The 22,659-nt window shown below is 38.2% G+C and overlaps 1 protein-coding gene across 1 annotated transcript in view; it reads right to left on the bottom strand.

Moving 5' to 3' along the window:
- Positions 1-7,668: 7,668 nt before the first annotated feature.
- Positions 7,669-22,659, bottom strand: part of PCSK1 (proprotein convertase subtilisin/kexin type 1) — a 29,647-nt gene continuing 14,656 nt past the window's right edge. Inside the window, exons 8-14 of the mRNA XM_015849709.3 lie at positions 20,933-21,145; positions 19,656-19,756; positions 18,459-18,692; positions 17,076-17,233; positions 14,716-14,849; positions 12,808-12,969; positions 7,669-10,967 (exon numbers count right to left, since the gene is read on the bottom strand). Coding sequence (XP_015705195.1) covers positions 10,605-10,967; positions 12,808-12,969; positions 14,716-14,849; positions 17,076-17,233; positions 18,459-18,692; positions 19,656-19,756; positions 20,933-21,145 — 1,365 coding nt within the window. The 3' untranslated portion in view covers positions 7,669-10,604. The remainder of the gene's footprint in view (positions 10,968-12,807; positions 12,970-14,715; positions 14,850-17,075; positions 17,234-18,458; positions 18,693-19,655; positions 19,757-20,932; positions 21,146-22,659) is intronic.

Here is a 22,659-nt window from a genome sequence, read left to right as displayed (position 1 = left end):
AGGGCATCTGAAGTCTTCTGTGCAATTTGCTGGGTCAGCAGGGTGGGGACTTGAGATGGAGCAAGAATTAGGTATTGCTATCCCACTTTATTAGGGTTACCTAGGCCCGTTGGAGCATGTCCGCAGGAGAACCACAGAAATGTTGGAGGGATGGAACACCTCCCCTACGAGGACAGGCTGAAAGAACTGGGGCTGTTCAGCCTGGAGAAAAGAAGGATCTGGGGAGACTTGATGGCCTTTCAGTATCTAAAGGGGGGCTGTAAGAAAGAAGGACATTTTAGCAGGGTCTGTGGTGACAGGACAAGGGGAAATGGTTTCAAGCTAAAAGAGAGCAGATTTTGTTTGGACATAAGGAAGAAGGCTTTTACAATCAGCATGGTGAGGCACTGGCACAGGTTGCTCAGAGATGTGGTGGATGCCCCGTTCCTGGAGACACTGAAGGTCAGGCTGGATGGGGCTCTGACCACCTGATGGAGCTGAGGGTGTCCCTGTTCATTGCAGGGGAGTTGGACCAGATGGGCTTTAAAAGCCCCTTCCAACTTGAATGATTCTATGATTCTATTCTGTGATTATAAGTTCTCTTTGTTATAAATGTTATTTAAAAAAATGTCTTCCTGACAGCATTGTCAGATAATTAAGGTGCATTGTGAGTTCCTTTCTAGATATATGCCTCAACTGACTGCTCTCCATTTCAACAGCACAGCAGCATGAAAGGAGTGCCTCAGCAGATACTCCACATGCCCATGCACCTACAACATGATTAAAATTATTAAAAACTGACAGGAAGGCAGAAAACCCGTGAGCTATTTTTTTATCTCAACAAGAAATGGAATTAGTAGCCTAATATGAAGTAATCCATTGATGTTCACAGGAGAAATTAAGTAATGCAGAGAGGTAATTCCCCCACCTAGTGTGGCTGTGCAGAACAGCCCTGTGCCACTTATCTGCAGTGTCAGAAATGCATGTCTGCCAGCTGCCTGTGCCATGGCGTGGGTGCTGAGGCAATGGAGAGGGGTGGGAGACATTCCAGATTGGAGCCAGGCCTCAGCCTGTCCCAAGCAGAGAACTGAGCTGAGTGGATGAAGATGCTGAGCAGCACCCAGGAGAAGAATCCATCTTGGGGCTGGCAGCTCCTAGTTGATCTTTCAGAATTTCTATTTAACGCAGAATAAAGCTGAGTACTTCTGACTATGTTCTGACATAGAAGTATGACAAGAGTACCAAAAGTGAATGCCATAATCATACACATGGCCTTTGCTACCACAGATTGTAAAAAAACAGCTGTTAGTTAATGGGACAAATAGGATGTACTTTGATTACTATGATTATTGCCAGTCTGACTGGGATTGATGTGCACAGAGAAATGTATGCCAAAGCAGGCCAGTGTTCCCTGACACTTGGATCTTCTCTTTGCCCTTCATCTTGCTGCATTTAGCTCCTGACTGCAGTCCGTGCAGCAGCAGCATGACATAGCTTCTGGCTGTCTCCTGCAATACAGCTTTATCTTTGTCATGCTGTTTTTATCTCTACAAATCCAGGGTATTATTAAGCACAAAAAGTAGCTGCTGTGGATTCACATTGTAGCTAAACCTAAAAATACCACAAACACTTTATAATCTACTTGAAGGTCTTCCATGTAACCTATTTGTGGACAACAATAGTTGGAGCACATTAAGAATAATCCAGAACCAGAAGGTTTTGATCTGTGGTTGCACAGATGGTACAGCAGGTACTAAGCATGCCATGTTCCCGAAGATGACTCAGCCCTTCCTTCTTTCCGGGTAAACAAAAAGTGATTGTGGCTCTCTTGCAATTATATTCTAGTTAGCTGAGGTGCTAGAGCTCATCTCCTTCTTCACCTTCTTCAGGCTAGAAAAACTTAAAACCTAAGCTGGTGGGAAGAAGAGAGCTGTAGCCCTCTACTGTCCAGTTGTTGTTTACAAACAAGTATAAAGCACTATCAGAGAAGGAAAATTGATGCTACCAAAAAGAGGAGTTAGTGATGCTTATCTTCATAAGGTTTATATTGTTTCATGCATTGGTATGTCTGTTTCTCTGTATATATTATCTGGTAATTCTAGAGGAGAATGGCCATTATCTTCTAGCTGGGCAGTGCTGTTTCACATTTATCAGCTTTTGGCTAATTGGCAGCTTTCCAGTCCTGAAGATGCGCTTATTCCAGGTTGATTACCATCTACAGTCTGCTTTGCTACTAATGAGTCTTGATCGGGAGCTGATAAATTCCTATGTTATGGGACCTGCAAACTTTCACACAATGTGTGGATTCTGTTGATAGTAATGGGATTCAAATGCACGAGATAGTGACCTTCGTAATTAAGTTGCATACTGCATCAAAAATGCACTGCAGGAGTAGAGAAGCAGAAGACATTTGCAGGCTTAGCCTCACCCTTATTAACAGAAAATGATCATGCTCTTATTACTCCATAATATTCTAGCCACATCTTGCACCCCACACAAGGGATGTTTGTTTCAGTGGAAGCAATATAGAATTGGGGTTGCATAGAATCGTAGAATCATAGAGACATCTGGATTGGAAAAGACCTTCAAGGTCATCAAGTCCAACCCAAACATACATAGCTGTTACTGAAATCATCTCTAAAGACAGAACATGTTGATGAATGTTCCTAAAAATGGATAAAGGCTTGGACTCTCAGGTGATGAAAGATTACAGGCAGGAAATCAAGGAAGTCTGATACAAAGCACATGAACCTTGAACATGTGGAATTGATATCTTCTGGATTTTAGAAACAGCAGCTGCTCCAAAAATAATGCTTTCCATTTTATTATATTGACCTACAATGTCAGAGGCAGATGTTGGTGATATGGTTGTAGAGGCTGAACCTTCCCACTGACATCCCATTACATGTTGTTGCTGTGTGACAGATGGCAGCAGCAGGACAGTCTGACAGAATGGCATCTGATATGGGATCACATATGAAGCAAAGTTGTGTCACTGAATTCCTCCATGCAGAAAAAAAATGGCACACCTGAAAGCTTGCTGAACATTGATGGAGACCAAACAGTGGATGTGAGCACAGTGAGGCAGTGAATGGTGCACTTCAGCAGTGGTGACAATGACAGTGGGTCACCTCCACTGATGCAGATTGTTATAATCACGGCACACAGGCTTCATTCATGACTGGTGAAAAAGCACAACTAATGGTGACTGCATTGAAAAAGTGTGTTTGGTAGCTTAGACTTTAAACTATGAAAACGTGTCAGTGTGCTCTTTGTATCTGTTGCAGTCTCCATGGAAATAAATAGGAGGCACTATTTTCAGTCTGACCTATGCAGAATTCTGGTAGAATGGGAGGGATGAAAGATCAAGAAAGCAATGAATTTTGTTATGAAACAAACCATATCTGACTCATCAGCATGAGTGGCAGAAAGATCCTTATTATTTCTCCTTTGAATACAAGGTAATGCAATAGAAAACTGCTTGAATAAAGAGAATAGAAAAGCACAAAATTCACTCTTCCTTAGCTTTCATTTCTCTTCCTCTCCACAGCTGTGGAGGAACACCTGACTCAGATCATTCTTGTCTGGCTTCATTTCTCAGGTATATGAGAACATTTGTAACAAGCCTATAAGAACAGTGGAGTAATTATAAATTTATGCCAGTGTAAGTAGCAGTGCACATCTTCAGACTCCTTTCCAACCCCAAGGCACTTGAATAGCAATGTAATAAATAAACTTACCAAATAAATTTTAATAACCCAAACTCAAATAAATTAGGTGTGTGTAGTAATACATTACAGTCTAGTTTCTTGTTAAAGGGATGTAATTCTCTGAATTTCTGAAGAATGCTAAGGTTGCATAGGTCCTAAATTTCCAAACACTATAAATACTTAGTGACAACTAAATTGCATAGAAAATGCCAGATACACAGGTCTTCCTGGGGCTTTGTGAGTATTATTTCCCTGATAAAGAAGGACTTGTGTGCACTTCCCTGGAGGAGAGTGATTCACCATATTAGGTTGAGAACCAGTACAATGCAGTGCAAGCAACTCAATTGCACACTGTATGGAAATCCAGGCATGACTCATGACACTCAATATAGAATCGCAAGCAGACATTTGCAGTAACTAAGGAGGACTTTAAAACTGCATCCCTTTACTCCGTGCAGAGGGGCCCTGGCAGAGCAAGCCTTTTGGATTCAGCCAAGTGCTCAGTAAGGTGCTTAATACCGTATGTATACTTACACAGGAAAGGGGTGCAATTTAAGGAAGTATGGTGAAGCATATGTTCAATGTTTTTATGTTGCCTACAGTATGCTCTTACACAACATGCTATACTGAAAAAATAAAAAGGCCAGCATTCCCCTCCCAGAATTTTCCTTAAGCTTGAGGATCACACAGGGTATTTATGGACAGCAATATTTGACTGAAATCTGATATCCTTGTGAAATTTTCATTAGTGATCACTGGATAGGAGCACATTGTTATCTGAATGGATGCTAAATCTGGCACAGCTTCAGCGTGGCTTCTCGAAAGCACTGAGCAGCTGCACTGAGACGTGCTCAGCACCGCTCACTAACAGACTTGGGGTGGAGGGTACAGAGAGATGAGGACAACACTCACCCTGCCTAAGTTTAGATGTGTAAATGCAGTGCCTGGGTTAGTCTCATGATTCAGAAGTAAGCTGCTTACGTACACATGAGACAGCCAGTCTCCACAGTGTGATGCAGAGAAAACTCTGAATCTGACAGGAGCTCCAAAGGAGACTATTTCTGTTAGAAAGTCGAAAAGGAACACTCATTGTGCTACAGATACCTTTCCATAAAGAATTTCAGATATCAAAGCCTTGAAGGAGCTTTAACTGCAGTGTTTTCATGAGACACATAGCACCCAGCTGTTACAGTGCCTGACACTGTTTTACCCATTGTCTTACAAAGCCACTGTTACTGAACTGTCTGAATTGTTTTAAACTCGCTATAAAATCATGTACATTTTTTGGCTAAGAGTAGGTTTATTTGTCCATTAATGCACGTGCAGACATACAGGATTCTCTGAAAAACTGTACTCCAGGTGTTTATTTTATAAATAAATAAAAATCCCTTCCTCCTCTGCCACTCTTCAAAGGAGCCTGTCGTATCAGTTCTACTTTGGTGAAAAATCTGAGCAGAAGTTTAAATTCTGCTCTAGCAACTAAAGGCTGCATCTTCTTTCATTCTGTCCTGCTCAGAGTTGCTAAGTTCTACCATTAAGAAGCGGTTAGACTGAATCACGTAAAACATGTATGTAATCTTCCTTTTTGCATTGATTTCAGAAAGTCTGATGCAGTTAATGGTTAAACAGTGTTTTCAGTATTTTTGGACAAGGTTCATGGTGTACTGCTCTAAGGCAGAGTAGTTGAAATGCTGGGTAAAAGAGGAAAAGCTGTGGGTTTTTCCTGGATGTTTCATTTTTAAAATGTCCCTTATGAACCACAAAATCGCATGCAGGTAGCTGAGTTGCTTACTGGACCCTGGTACTGCGCATTGCCTTTACTTCCTGGATGGTTGTGCTGCTCTGCTTTGCACTATCGCTATTCTTCAATGTAGGACTAATTCACTGCAGCTAATGGAGCTGACATATGGCTTTGCTCTTTGTCTAACCTTTATACATCCATTTCACATGAGCACTTCATGGACCAGCATATGCAAAACTGCACTTCCTTAGTTCCAAGTTCATTTCCTTATCAGAATATATGGTACTGCATTATGCCGCATGTTCATGATTTGGAGCACTGACTGATAACACAGGCACAGTTAAACAAAACTGTATGAGGAACAGAAAGCAATCCATTTGTTTTGGGGAAAGAATAAAACATCAGAAATACAGCTATAACCCGGATAGATTTGATTGGATGTAGGCAATTGGCTAAAACGATAAAACTGTTAAGATATTTTTTTTCCTGATAACTACCCACATTCAAGTATTATCTGTTTATTTTTTCTCTGGTATCTTAGTGGAACTTGGAATGCATGAGACATTATTTTCCAGTGTGCATTTACTGCATTGTTGGATGTAAAATTACTCCTTCTTTCTAGTTACATTATCTTCATAAATTGCAATAAGAGAGGCAATATTTTTAATGAGTACTCATGTCATTAGCCATTAAAGTGTTTACTGAAATGATTTCTATCAGTGTCTGTTAGGGTTGGAGTTTGAACCTTTTCAGTCTGCAGTCAGAAATATTTGTTTGCTTAGTAACTGATTCAGGGGAAAAAATGCATTTGTAGAGTTGTTTCTTTCTGAAACACTGACACAGTGGGACACAGACTTCGTGATAAAAAGGATGCAACCAAAAAGAAAGGTTTCAGGCTGAGTAGATATTCTGCGTCACTGCATAAGCACAGAAGTGCTATTGCATAATAAGGAGTGTGAAGGTTTTTTCCTTTCAGTTCTGGGCTTTTCAGAACTTGGAGTAACTGGTGCCTGTCTTGGATCTGTAACATTTGAAAACCTGCAGTGGTAGGAGTTGGTTTGCTTTAACAAGAAGCGTCTAAAATGCAGCACTACTGTGATGCATGAGGATGTAAGCATAGCTGTCACTCTGACAGGGTGTGATCTGTGTGTAAGATATATGTTGGTTCATAAGCAATGTGCAGATGCTTTTTAAAGAAGAGATTAAACTCACTCCTAAATTCTAACACTAATACAATTCCAAAGCCAGTAACGTGTTATTTACACTGAAGGTGCTTATGATTGTTTTCAAGTGACTTTAGGAGAAATAAGAGGAGACATTTTCTGACACCTCATTTTCTGAGGTTAGGGCTACACCAGTTGGATTAGTTAATATGGCTTGAATGTAGACTTCAAGCTTCTTTACACTGTTTTGGAAATGTATTTTCTGTACACATTTGCTTCGAAGGATTTTTGCTGTGGAAGCGTAAGTTACTGAAAGCACAGAAAGTATTTTGACAATACAGGAAGCATTTGATGAAGCAGGATTTGCTCAGCAAGCTATAGTTAAACAAGACACTGGGAAGAAACCCAGGCTGAGAATTACTGCAAATACCCCACAGCTGGCAAAGCTTTTTGGAAGCCAAAACTCATTCCATGCAGAGCTTGCCCCAGCACAGTGTCCTCACATAAGGGTCTTTGGTGGAGAAGGCTGCACCTCTTTGGGCATCAGCACAGAGCTCAGTCAGGGCCAGGAAGCAGCATCCTCTGAAGAACAGGTCTCTACTGCTTCCACATATGATTGATAGTATGTTAAGGGCTTTTTTCTCACTGTGTTGAAATGTGTGTAGTGGGAAAACAAATACACATTTTATTGTTGAGGCCTTGATGCAAGAAAAAGATACGAATTTAATTTGACTCCATGACCAATTCTTCTTCATTTTAGTGCTTGTGACACATCTATATGTGAAACATGCAGAATTTTGTCTTTCTGGCACACCTGAATGAGCACTTCTGCCACTGCCATCAAGCAGCGATCCTCATTCCAGTCACAGACATGAAAGGTGCAGTGTTACTTGTTATGGAGAAATCCTCTGCAGATCTTCTTACTCAATAAGGACACACTTTCTGCACCCAACTCATTATTACTTCTAATACCAATGTTTTCAATTCTAAACTGTATTTCCCTGTCATTTTAAGTCAGTGCTTTGACGTGACCTTTTTGTTTTCTTTACAAATGTTAAGACCACACACTCTGAGCTCTGCTAACACACTGTATTATGCTACTATTAGACAACTTTTAACATCACATCATATACATATTGCAGTTGCTGTTGGAACATGCCTTTTAAAAAATACCTTTATTGGATGAAATTGTCTCTTCCCCAAGAAAAATCTGGTTCTTCAATATAATTTATTATGCCTTTTAAAATTCTGTCTGCTCAATAAAATCTTTGCTACAATATAAATGCCTATAAAGAAAATATAATTTAAAATTCTGAGAGAAAACATTTCTTTTTCCTTCAACTTTTTTTTTTTTTTTTTTTCTTTTCACAAAATCCACACAGGCACCAAGGAAAGACTAACAATAAAAATAATTTACTCCCATACAACCTACTCTGGGTTGGAAACATTCAAAAGAGAGACTTCAAAGTTGTCCTCTGATGAAACTTTGGCTACAACATAGGAATTCATCTCAAAACAAAGGAGAGTCCTGTGTTTTCCACCCGTTTAAATCTGAAAACTTTTTTTTTTTTAAATAACTGATTTGAGTGTCTGTGGTATTTTCCTTGCTTTAACATACTTGATTGACAACTGGCTAAAATAACCGCTTTCTGATAGCCTCTGCACAGGGCCAAAAGTGGCCCATTATCACCAAATGGGATTATAATTGTAGTCATTACACTCCCAATTCTGACAACTGAACCTTAGTAGGTACAAGCTAGTGCTCTCACGAACTCCTCCAGTAGCAGCAATTAGAAATTTTAACATTCTGCTTGTTCAGTAGTTATGTATCACCAGAAAGCTTGTGTGCTAAAGGGACAACATAAAAAACCTCTCATTGCAAATTATTAGCTTTTTTTCATTTCTCGTTCCATTCTAATGTCTTAGTAGAGAGTAAGCAATTTAAGTGTAAGAGACATTTACTTTTGCAATTGTTGTCTTTGAAGTATGGATAGAAATACAGAAGAATTCTTCAAATCAACTAAGCTACATCTATCTAAAGCTAGCAAAAACACAGACTGAGCCACAGGTAGACATGAAACCACTAAAATCATAGCAAAGGTTTTTAAATCTTAAGTTCACTAAGATAATTTTCCAAGTTACCTTTAAGCAGTGATTACAGAATTTAGTGTAATTTGAAAAATCTCTATCCAAACAGATGAAATATGAACACAATGTTATACTCCTCTTTTAGAGACACTTGGATCATGTTAAGAAATAGACAATAAAGGAGGAACACATTTTTCTAGAATATTTGGAAAATACTTCTAGTCTACATTACTACAGCAGACGACAGAAAGAAAAAAGTAAAACCTAGTCAGCACTTGTTTGGATTATCTTTAGCACTGCAACGAGACACTAGGAGCTTTTGTTTCCTTGTAGTAGATTTCTAAGCATCCAGCACTGCACTGTTTGTAGGTGAGTTTTTGTTTGTTTGTTGGTGTTTGTTTAAATTATGAACTGAAAAATATTATTTGTCTTCATTCTGATTTTAAAGAAGTACATGTGGAAAAATTCTTGTCTAATATGCTGCCATTCATACCATTCTACTGTATATGATAGCACATATAATTTTTTCTACTTTGGAAAGGTTGCTAGATCTTTCTGACCAATCTGCTTCTTCCTTCAGTACTCACAATTATACTTCAAAGGAGCCTCACCACTATGCATTTTCCTTTATTATCTTTTCATTTTTATTTTCCTATCACTGCTGCTTTGTTCCGCACTCCTGCACATTCTTCTTCCTTTCCTCTCTCTCCTCCACATCCCATTCTGTCGTTCCCTCTATTTATGACTCCCTTTTTCTGTTTTTTGTTTTTGTGTTTGTTTGTTTGTTTTTAATTACACCTCCCTCCATTCATTTTGCCCTAACTTCCTAGATATCTGGGAGGTGTTTTAATTCACCGGACACTTGAAGATGCACTTTTTAAATGGACTTTGACGGTACTGTTCCTTTCTATACCACTATGATCACAGGTTAAGGATGGGACAAAACGATCCCAGCTTTGCTGTCCTGGCTGCTGCGGACGTCTCAGGAGGCATTTATGTTACTTAACCTTAGAAATCTGACAGAGGCTCCAAAGGCAGGAGGCTGGTTCTTCAAAGTTCACATAGTCAATAAAAATAGATAGGTACTCCACATCATGTAATTCTGAACCAGTGCAAAATCTAGTCAAGTGCTCTTAAGTGCTATCTGTCTTCATTAGCTACATACAGCCTAGAAAAACTAAGCTCATAATTCAGGCACTTCATTTAGGCAGTTTAAGTTAGGTGGTGAGAATCCCCATGGTCTGGAATGCATTGTTTGGAGCTCTTTTATGTTAGAATATGACTGTCTCTAGTCTAAACCGTTAATAACTTCAGTGATGCTCCAATTCAATTCCAGTTTCCCAACTGCTCCTTTACAGGAGAACAGAAGGGTAAGAGTGCATTGTTGTTCAGAAAAAATAAAATAAAATACTATACTATGAGGGAAGAGGTACTTGCTGCAGGTGTTAAATCTACAATAAATGCCAAATATAAGAAAGACTGCACTACTCATTGCAAATACAGAGATGAGAGTATCTCCCCATAGCTTCGGCAGTTGCGTTTAAAACTGCTTGGAAATTCAGGCTGTGAATCCTACTGCAGGCTAAGGGAATAGGGTGGAAGAATAAGTAACATGAAAATTGTTTAAAATAGAGCATTAGTATTTTCAAGGGAATACTGCTGCATTTCATGCCTGAGGGGGCAAATCTACTCTGATGGTAATGAAGAAAGTCTGTGAAAAAAAGCTATTACTAAAAAGCATCAGCTTACTGCCTTATCCTCTCACATTTGTTTTTTCCTTCCTTGATGTTTGTGTTAAATACGAAGCAATCAAAGCAGCAATCACACAACTAGAGCATACAACAGAGTTCTGAAGAAAAACCCAAAAAACTGGAGGTGGGGTGGGAGAATGAATATTTCCAACTCAGTGTCATATCCTATAGTTTAGTTTCCTTCATTTATAATATCAACCAAGGCTTGCAGCAGTCTGTCATCTCTATGCTTGTATGGTTTGGCATTGTAAAAAAGATCAACATAGTCGCTGTACAGACTTTCTTCTGAGTCTTTTAGCTGTGAGGGCTTGTTTAACTTTTCGAGGGCTTGATAGAAGTGTTCATATGGAATACTTAGCTTCTCACTTGCAGTCTTCTTTGGCAGTCGCTTCTGAGCCATCTGTCTGCTAAAAGCACTTCGCAGTAAATGCAGCATAGCCTCTGATGGGAACTTATCTTCTGCTTTGTTACTGCTGCTACTGATATCCTGAGTTACTTTGCTTTTTTCACTCAAGTTCTCCTGTGTGGTGTGGTCCTGGAAAGCAGATTGGCATAAAAAGTGGTTAAGCATCAATACAAAACTGGATTAAGATTTGCTCTATTAGTAATTTTCACGTACATGTGTGTAGATGCTATTTTTGTCAGTTACGACAAAAGAATCAAATCTCCCTACAGGTTATGAAGTTACTCAGATCCCACAGTGGAAGGATGTGACTTGTAATTTTACAGTGACATTTGTCTTAGTTTCAAAAATATGCCTGGCTGTGCTATGGGAGACATTTCCATGGCTATCCATATGGAGGAAGTACACACGGTGGTGATAGAGACTCCAAATGTGCCACATACCCTTGTGGAAAGGATTGAATTAATGCTTCCATGTTATCTGCTCCACAGATGTTCTTACCTGAGAAGACAGTGAACTTTGGCTTATCTGAGGCCATGACATTGTACTTCAATAAACTCTAGAAGGATAGTGCCAAGTACAGATGTACAGAGAAATCAGTGATGCACAGTCTCATTTGAACAGTTTCCTATGCCTCGAATTCTGTAGTATGAAGCTGCATGATGTTTTTCTACTGAAAGACTCACTTCATCTTGAGCTGATTTTTATATGTTTCCACCAAGTTTCTCCTACAAAACTACTTGAATCCAGTTTTATTTTTTCCCAATTTTATTTTACTTTATTTTGTCTGCCACACTTAATTTTATGTATTTAAAGTCCATAATCATGTTTCCCTCAATCTTCTCTGAAGAAGAAGTTTAATCTCTTTATACATTATGGACATTCTAATTACTTAAAGGGGACATGAATAGATGGGATGTAATGAATTAAGTATTCAGTAGACATTAACATAATCGCTGGTACAAAGGCCACTTCAAAAATAACGCCTCCTCTTCTATGAAGTTTGCCCACTACATCAGAGACAGTTTGAAGACCATGGAGCATGTTGCCAGTCTTGTTTGAACTGTGTACCACATCCACTATACAGTCTTGATACGGTGCCTTCTGACTTGCACTTCTTTGGGCTGATGAAAGATGGACTGTGTGAGCAACACATTACAAGCAACAGTGCTGTCATAGCAGCTGTGGTTCACTTCTGCTGATGCAGATTTTTATGACTATGTCATTCAGGCTCATGTTTATCACTGGCAAAAAAATGCAAACCTATTGGTGGTGACTGTGTTGAAAAACATGTTTTGTAGCAGAGAATGTGCTCCATCAAACAGTGTTATTGTAGTCTTTTTATCTGTTATCATTTCCTCTAAAATAAGAGAAGGTACTACATTCAGAGTATTGTGATCATTTGCATCCAGAAACCCACTGCTATTCTCAGAAGCCCCAAATACATTTGTTTTCCATAAGAACTCTGTCTTATGGGTGAAAGGGGTGAAAAAGGAGCTTGCTGCTCCTTGACTGAACTGTCTGAACTGTCCTGACTTTTGTGATGCATTATATAACAAGCGTACTTCAAAACTCCCTAAAAACATATCAGCAGATTCTTCTGGGATTCAACATTCATTCTAACCAGAATTAGAAAAATTGTGCATTCCTCCCTCCTGTACCATCAGTTGCATAAGCTGTTGAATTCAAAGCTATAGTATCAGCATCCTCTTTCCATACTAAAACTGTTAGGTGTTAGACTAAAAAAAACCCTGAGACTAATAAAAGTATCAGTTTTGCTGACAAAACTGCAATGCTTGCACAACTCACAAACAATCTGGAGCAAGAGGAAATAAATGTAGAGTATGTTTTTACACTACAAAAAAAAAAACCAAAAACCAAAAAACAAAAAACAAAAAACACAAAAAACAAAACACTTCAGTTTTCTTACAAATTTGAAAATACATAAAGAAAAGAATTAATGTGACACTACCTCTACAAGGTCTGTCATCTTCTCCACTCCTCTTCTGTCATTTTGTACAGCATTGTAAGATGTGTATACACGTGGTTGTTTCATATGCTCAGGCTGGGTATCAGTGCCATGCAAAATCAATTTCCAATTTACGATTCTTCCTTCATTTTGTATTCTTTTGGACTAAAGGACAAGACAGCATTAGCATAGGTTGTAAGAACATAAGAGGAATAAACAGAGGATATTTTATCATAAAGCAGAGAGAATTCACTAAAATTAAAAAAAAAATAAAAATGATTCTGCCAACATATAAATTTAGACCTTTATTTGTAAGCCCCTAAAGACTGACTGTTGGGGACAGAACTTATCAGAAGATGGGATAAGCATCAATGGAATTTCATAACAATATTAAAATTACTGAATCAGTATTTTGTATTATTAATGTTCACTAAGCCAACAAAATGGCAATTTTCTTTAAAAAGTTGCCTACAAAATGTTTGGAATAACATTCTGCAGTGATGTATATCAGCGTTCTGAATGACAGCTTATAGAAACAAGAAACAAATGCTTTGTACATTAGTTTTGACACTGATCTTTAAAAAGCAGAGAGACAAGTACAGAAAACAATGAAATTTTATTTTTCCAAAGCTTCTTTCAGAATTTTTGCTTGTTTATTTAGTGGCTGAGCAGAACCACTGAATCTCTTCTTCACTATAGAAAGTTTATACCAAATTTTACGTATGAAAGTTATATGACAACTCAATTATCAGTAACTCTGCATGGTGATCTGTTATTCCAATTAGTCATTAAGGGGAAAACTCATTTCTGGAACCAAAAAACTCTTAACACATTATTTACTGTAGACAAAAGGTTACTGTACTGAAGGTTTCAGGAACCTGTTGCAATTGGAAAAAGAGAGAGAATCAAAAACAAAATGGCCTTCTTAGGTTTCTTCTAGAAAAATGCCTTATTTTAGTTACAAAGAGCAGGATATCTGTAACCATGGGGTTATCCGTAAGCCTACAGTATTAACACTATAGAGTTGTCAATAATATTTACTTCTACTGCCTTGTCCATCTGTTCAGTATTAAACCTATATTTACAATTCGAGGCCAATAAGGGTTGGAGACTCAGTGTCTGATAGGAAGCATTCAGATTCTTGCATGATCTGATCCCTAAGGACAAGCTGATTAACAGACACTTTCAATGAAATTCTCCAGAGATGAGTGAGCTCTTATTCTTACTTTGAAAAGAATGATTTTTCAGCTGCCTATCAAACATCTCCTGGTGTCTCACTGTTGCAATTCATATTCCCACATGGCTTTAATAAACTTACTTATTTTATATCTGTAGATTTCTTGTCTTTAGTCATTATAGGCTTTTCAGCAGTCATTACTCTTGAGAAAGAGGTTAGGGGGAAGATATGTAACGGAATAGCTCCCTAAGGTCACCAGAAATTCATTAACTCAGAAGGTTTTGAGTTAATGACAATTATGTCTGTGTACCAAGGAGAGACTAGGTTTATCTTGCATGCTTTTCTGAACAAAAGAACTAATTTGCAGTTAATCATATGCAAATTTGATTACATACTTAACACCATGAATCACAGAAAATTATATGAAGAAGTGATTTCTTTCAGTGACATATAATGTGAGAAAAACAGGCATGAAATTTCTTTTGACAGGTACATGTCAATGAAATGAGTATAGTGCATTGCATTCATGTAAGAACAAGAAAATCTGACTGTCTTTTTTTTTCTGGCTCAGAAGAACCTTTAATCTTTAATCCAAGGGATGCTTTGTTTAAATAAACTCCTGTTACAGCTTGCTTAATGCACACTCAGTATTCAACATATTTGGTAGTAGTTGTGATATGGTTAGTGACATGTTAGCTTTCAAACTTAGCTGGATGGTGTGCAGACATACTTACCACATCAGTAATCCTTAACACCCAAGTGCCTGTTGGATTCTCGCCCCAAGTGTGCACAGACATGAAATCCCAGTTCTTAAAGCCATTGGGAGATTTATCTCTCTCTCTCTCAGCCAGTAAGACAGTGCTGGTCCCTGTGTTAGTGCAAAATCAACAGTAGAGACTGTTCATATGTTTCCCCTTCAACTTTCACACTGTTTGCTTGCAAGCTATGTAATGTAAAGGTACCCTGAAAAAACACTATTCAGCAGTGGCTTGGAGAGTGTGGAATGTGCTATTTCTGAGGACTGGTTACTTTAACAAACAAGCTTATGCCGTATGCACCAAGGCCTCACCCTGAATTTATCATTATATATTTTTTGGTGAGTGAATATAAACCATTACAGTCTGGAACTCTGAAAGGGTGAAATGTATTTGTATTGTTATTACTGTTACAAAAATTCACAAAACAATTCTGCTGCAGAAGAGATTCTACTGGAGAGCAGATCTGTTGTGCTGATTTGTATATAAGCAAGGAGCAAGGGAGCTCTATTTATGTAAGGGGAGCAGAGAAACCCCAGGGAGCCTAATCACAAGATAAAAATACATCACATTTGAAAAGTCATGGCTGTCAGGCAAAGTCCCCAGTGACTGGAAAAAGAGAAACATCACTTTCATTTTTATGAAGGGTAGAAAGGAAGACCTGGGGAGCTACAGGCCAGTGAGACTATGTCTGTGCTTGGGAAGATCACAGAGCAGATCCTCCATGGAGCCAATGGAAAAGATGTCAAGACACATATGAGATAAGGAAGTGATTCAAGATAGCCAACGTGGCTTCACTGGTGGCCAATTTGGCAGCCTTCTACAACAGAGTGATAGCATAACTGGACCAAGGAAGAGCAATTGATGTCATCTATCTGGACTTCTGCAAGGCCTTTGACATGGCCCCACATTGCATCCTTATCTCTAAGCTGGGGAGATACAGATTTCAGGGGTGGACTACTAGGTAGATCAGGAGTTGGCTAGATGCTCACAGATAGAGAATTATAGTCAATGGCTCTATGTCCAGGTGGAGGCCAGTGAGGAATAGTGTACCCAAGGGGTCCAACCTGGGACCAGCACTTTTCAACATCTTTGTCAGTGACACAGACAGTGGAATCAAGTGCACCCTCTGCAAGCTCGCTGATGACACAACAGAAGGAAGGGATGACACCCAAAGGGTCCTGAACAAGACTAAGAAGCAGACCCACATGAACCAAATGATATTCAAAAGAGACAAGTGCAAGGTTTTGCACCTGGGTCGGGACAATCCCAGGCGGGTGTACATCTGAGGAGAATTCCTTGAGAGCAGTCTAGTGGAGAAGGACCATGGGTTCTGATGGACAATAAGATGGATGTGAGCCAGCAATGTGTGCTTGCAGCCTAGAAGGGCAACTGCATCTTGGGCTGCATCAAAAGAGTGGTGTGTACTGCATGCATGTCTAGGGCTCCTAGCAAAAGAAAGACGTGGAAGGGGTGGGACTGGGTGGGCTTTAAGGTCTCTTCCAAGCCATTCTATGATTCTTTTATTCTATGATTAAAGATAATAGTGTAAATGGGATGACATACATTTGGTAGGAAAGTAGAAAAAACAGTGAAAACTAAGGGAAAGAAGAGTCAGGCTTAAGACAAATCTCATGCAAGTTTGGGTGTGTAAGTATACTATATGTACAATATCTGAGCCTGCTTTGAAGTGAGATCATGAAACGACGACATGAACAAATCATGACTTATTATGAAATAGCCTGATGTTTAAATTCATTTGTTTTCTTTTGCTTTTGAATAATATCAGCTGAAGATATTAAAGATCATACTTTCAACAAAGTTGTTTTACTCATTTTCCTTTACTTTTCTTCCTCTCATGATGCTATTTCAATGCACCACAAGGATAGCTTGCCATGTTGTAGTACATTTTGTACAGTTGTACTAAGGTGTCAAACAAAGACATACTGGTGTTTTTTTTTTTACATACACCAGTGGGGAGACACTCTTAGATGAAATCTAGGGAGTCAGATTTCCTCAGTTTTCCATTAAGCCATTAAATCACAGTAAGGTTGATAAGCATTATTAAAGTATAATTTGACACCACCAGGGGCTCTCAATTTTTACAGGTCCTGTTGCTTGAAGGCAACATACTAGAAATAGTGCCTTCATCTCTAAAGCACGATTTACATTCATCGTCTTGCAAAAGTAACCCAAAACAGAAGAATGAAAAAGGGATTCAGATAATCAGTTCCTTCATTTCCTAGATGCTTTGTTCTCACACTCTTCACTGTGACTAGACTTGTGTAATTATGTATTTTTAATACACAAAGAACATACAGGTAGTCTCTAATGCATACCTGATGGAGACACCAGAGTGACGTGAAGATCTCCTCTCCGGGAGTATTCAATTGTTGCTTCAAGCTGCACATGCTCCAGAGATACAATTGAGTTCTCTTGACCCTCACAGGCTTTTGTGGGAATTTCAATGATGACCTCCTCATTTGCTCTTAATAATCTGGTAAAATTACAGGAGTTTTATTTACAAAAATATTTGATTCTGAAGCTGTCCAACAGAAACTATAAAAATAAGTTTCTGCAGTCAGATATGCTACATAATTATATCAGACCTAGACATAGTTGCCTCACTGAAACATCCAAACAGTTCACATGGAGTTAAAACACTGCAGGAACCTTAGTGCTTTTAAACTTTTGTAGTTAATACCTTCTCTAGAATAAAAGCCTTATTTATCCTGCACATTCTCAGAGCAGTACACATAGCATTCTATGCATAATTTCCATTACTAGTAATGAGAATGTGGTATCCAAATATCCAAAGAAATAATTCAGAAGTCAGAATATTGGATATTTGTCTTATAATGTAACAAAGAAGACTGGAATAAAAATGCATGAACAGCAAAGACAACATACATCAGTACTAGGTCAACACTGTGAAAGGGAGAGGCCTCATAAAATCAAATTGATAGTAAAATAACATAAATAGTAAGGTTACCAAGCAGCGACAATCCAAAACACTGCAGTCCATTTCTACAGAGAGATTTTTAGTGCACTCACAATATAATTTTTATCTTTGAAATAACGTATTTATTCCATAGAACAAACTTACATAGGAACAGGTAGAAAAAAAGAAAGCTCTTATTGATTAACCAGGTTACTGACTTCTGATATAACCTACCTGTACATTGAGCTCAGTTTAGGCTTACTGTGCTGCAGTCATTAGTGATTATGGCTTGTAACTCTTTTCAGCAGGCCCCAGAGACGCTTACGTTTCATAAGAGCAGTGCTGTAGATAGGACTAAAGCTAAGTATATCACCCTGGCTTCAACACACATTATGGTCGTCACATGAGAAGAGTTGCTAAGACTGAATACAGATGTTCCTTTTTAAAACTGCAAAATTTGGGTATCTTTTTCTTTATCCACTAATTGTAGTCTAAACACTCTTATTTGATCAGGTTTGGTCTCACAGCATTATCCACTCATATAAGATCACATAGTGATATTATTCTATGTGAGGCTTCACACTAGTTATTTTAATCAGTTTCACACTAAAAAATAGCAAACAAACAAATGTTCCTTTCCTATCCCTGGGGAATGCAGCTGGGCAAGACCAAATGAATCAAGAGACACATCTTAATTTCAATTTGTTTTAGAGCAATCTGTGTGCAATACTATATTTCACACTTTACCAAGAAACAAGCCTAACTACTGCTAACATCTTACCTTGGTTCAAAGCTTTTGTCTTTGACAATACACTCTCTCTTTTCTGGTACACCTTTCCATCTTCTGGGATCAGCTAACTCCACCAATGCATTTGCATTGAGTAGCCCAAATCCAAATCGGCTGTTCACCATTAGTCCCGCCCCATTCTTCTTCCATCCTGGATTGCCAGCCAGCGGATCATATTCTGAGGTCCACACTACCAAGTGCTGCATATCCCTCCACGTTAGGTTTGGGCTGTTGAGAAAATGATCCTGGTTAATTGTGTTGGTACTAACTATTGCTTTTCTCTTTGTTAGTATTTTCCAATATAAAGTGTTTGAAATGTACCTAGTACTGAATTTCTACAAAAAAAAAAAAAAAAAAAAAAAAAAGACAGTGAATGCTTATTCTGACAATACTTTGGGTAGACAAGATTCCTACATAAATTAAGAACTGGTTATCTAGAAAGATTAGACTCCAATCACTCCAAACCCCTTAGGCATTAAATTTATCCAGCAAAATCATTATTTCCCACCAGTCTTCATAGAAGCTGGGTATGAATATTCACTGGGCATTTGATTCTATCTATCTGTGATTACACTCCAATCTTTAAAATATGGACCTAGCTTACATCATCAAAGGAGTATGCAATAGAATATGGAGCCAAACACATGCCTGCACCTTAACACTTGAAGTGAAAAGGCCATTGCCTTTCTTGTCCTGTCCTATTCCTTACCCCCACCCCCAAGTCATACTATCTAACTGTTAGTCCGGCATGGTCTGAACATATCTGTTCTCTGCCTGCTTTGAAAGTAAAGCCTGTGTACCTTTAATTATATGTCTCATCACTGCCAGGAAAGATTCTGCACATTGATTAAACACTTCACTCATACTCCTGCATTCTATCATCTTCAAATTATGCTCTCTTAGCAGAAGTACAGCCTCACTGCCTTTAAGTGCTGCAGATCGACTCAGTAAACAGTTATCACCAATACACTAAATGGACTAAAATTCCTTGGTCATTACATGTTACTTATGTAGGTTCCAATTTGCTAGACAGGTGTTGGGGCAGAAATCTGTTTAGTTTTGTCATCAGACTGAGCAAGACTGACTGACAAAAAGAGGAGCTGCAATGTGATATGGTTTAATTTTGAAATAGGCAATGTTTGATGAAAGCCAGTAGGGAACCATTTCAGCTGTAATTTTGTGGCATCTTACTTTGCTTCCAGAGCAAGAGCAAAAATTCCTGCTGCCAATGGTGCAGATGCAGAGGTCCCAGTGTGAGTCTCTGTACATTCATTGTGAAGATCAGCACTTGTCTGACAGAAAAACAACAAAAAACAGCATAAGTAAACAGTTGTAAATACTGTCATATCCACACTCTCAAACGTAACCACGTATTTTTCATTTGGTGTGTATTTATACATTCCTTATCAGCAAAAAGAGAGATGTTTAAATTTGATCGTGTTTCATTCTACAATTTTTACTTCAACTGTATTTTTTGTATCAAAAAGGTTTGTGTTAGAACAAAATACTCCCACTCTGAATATATTTTTTTCTTCTAAGGTTTCACAATAAGTGTTTTAGGCCTACAGGTGAATCATGAAAACAGATCATTGTGTTGGGCCTAGAACATTTAAAATTACTGCTTGCTAGAAAATTACTCATAGGATTAGTATTAGTGTTCTGCTCCTTCTTCAGCAGAAGAACTATAATTTGCAATGAAACATGTGCTTTATTTGGCAATTAAATACCACACTCATCTGCCTATGTATCTCTAGAAACAGAAAGGGGGAACACTGAGACCTTTACAACTCCTATCTGAAGAGTAATCTCTTAGGAAGTATCAGTTCCTCAGCTAACTTGCAATGACATTGTTTTAATCTCCATCTATATAATTCATTCTAAATTTACCATCAACTAGAGCTGAAAAAAAATCATAGGTCCTTCAGCATTATTTTATCATAGCAAATTTCTTTAGTACAAGTTATTTCTTGCACAGCTGATGAAGGTACAGGCCAATTTGTCCACTTACTGGGTACCTTTTATAGGTCTGCAAGCACCACTGTTGCTGTCATTAGTAGGAACTGAGGGGCTAAAAATCTTACGGAAAGTAAGTGTTAGAGTGACAACATGAACAGAGGCACTATATCATATGGGCACATTAACCTCACAAGTTCTTTTTGCATATACTCTGTCTCTCTTTATGATGAATGGAACCATCTTCATGCAGAGACCACTGTCACACTCAAAATGTCAGAAGATTTCAGCATGTTAATATAAATGCAACAATCAGCCACTGTTTTACAGTAGATGTTTGGGAATGCAAACATATTTTGGACTACAGACTCCCTACTGTCTGAAAACAAAATCACTAAGTGTGTAAAGCACATGAAAAGCAAGCAGTAGAAACTAAGCATTTAAGAACTCTAATTTGTTAGTTACACATATGACACATTTTTATGTTTGTTCTGAATCTGGTAAAAATAACCTACAATTCTTTGGTCAGTATAATCCCCACTGCTGTATGCTGTGGCCAGAGTTGAAGAGCACTTCTCTGCATACCAGGGAGAAAGGCCTTGCTGAGAAGCACTGCTAATGGAGATAGTGTAGATACTATCAGTGTAACCATCACAGTCACAGTTGTCACCCTGACGACCTCCATTCCCTGAAGCCCACACAAAAATGGAGCCTTTTCCATTTCGGCCCTAGAGGAAATGAAAGGTTATAAAAAAGATTTCAGTCATCATAATACATTCTTAACAAATCCTCTTGTCTCTAACACGAGACCCTAACACATCTAACATTTTCAGGTAGAAAAGCACAATCTTCTATAAATATAATAGAAGACATATTTAAAAAAAAAAAAAAAAAGAAAAAAGAAAAAGGCTAATTGAGGTATCCTATCTCAGATTCCATAGTACATCATTAATTTGTCTGTACCTTTTAGTTTAACTATTCTATGTTTAGTGTCCAGGGACAATAATTTTCCTCAAAATAGGCATTAATGTTAAACACAGATCAACAGGTAAGTTTTTCCCACTTGACTGTGTATAGTGTTGAACATTTGTAGGAAAAATACTTTTTTTATTTTCCTTTCCTGTTTCCTTTTTCCCTTTTCCCTTTCTCTTTTATTTTCCCTTTCACTTTTCCCTTTCCCTTTCTCTCCTCTCCTTTCCTCTCCCCTCCTATTTTCCTTCCCTCCCCTTCTCTTCCCCTTCCCCTTTATATTTCATCAGGAGTTATTTCACTTGCACTTGAATTGTGGGTAACCAATGAAAATGATATACATAATCTGACTCTTCCACCAATTTTATTTTATTTTATTTTATTTTATTTTATTTTATTTTAGTTTAGTTTAGTTTAGTTTAGTTTAGTTTAGTTTAGTTTAGTTTAGTTTAGTTTAGTTTAGTTTATAATGAAGTCTTTCATTGTTAGCACTCACTTGCTGAAAAACAGAAAACCAGTAAGAACATCTGGCTGAAAACACTCCCTTCTCTTACAAATCCATGAACCAGCACCAGCAAACTCAGGATGTAGTTGCTCTCACTCGCTGCTTGGGCCTTCAGTGTGTAATAAGGTACCATCAGCTAACAACTGATCCTGACAGCTGACAACAGAGTGCTGCAGCAGCATGTGAACCGTCACAGCTATCACAGAGAAAGTATACACCAGCTATTTAATTAGTCTTATGCTGCGACAGTCCTCCAGAAGAGAAAATACATTTCATATGAGGAGCTAAAGTTCATGCTTTATTCTTTATTAATGTATTTATATTCACTGGAATATAAATACACTTGAAATACCTCCCCACTAAGATGAGATTCAAGCAAGAACTGAGTGACATTTGCAGCACTTAAAAATTAAAAATAAAGAAAACAAAACAAAACAAAAAGCCACATTCTTTTTGATACAAAATATGCAGGACAACCGACATCAGTTACATAAAATGAGATAATATTTTGTTTTGAGAATCAAGGCTGCAGTCCAGAAAGGCAATTATATATGTAAACAGGTGTTTTATTTCTGTTGGAGTGCTCCTAACAGCTCACAGATGCTTATGGCTATGCACATGCCTAAGTGCTTTACTGGGCCAGCAATAAAAGAGTCAGGGATTAAACTTAACTTGTTGGCAGCCTCATCTCTATGTGACTTGATGGGGAATGGAGAACATTCAGATCCTTGCCAGAAGAAGCCTGACAAATTAATGAGTAAATTTGAT

The sequence above is a fragment of the Coturnix japonica genome, chromosome Z (assembly GCF_054131305.1).
Source record: "Coturnix japonica strain WE chromosome Z, WE-NBRP24, whole genome shotgun sequence".
Taxonomy (NCBI): Eukaryota; Metazoa; Chordata; class Aves; order Galliformes; family Phasianidae; genus Coturnix; species Coturnix japonica.
The sequence above is the reverse complement of the archived record's forward strand: the minus strand, read 5'-3'. Positions and strand labels throughout refer to the sequence as shown.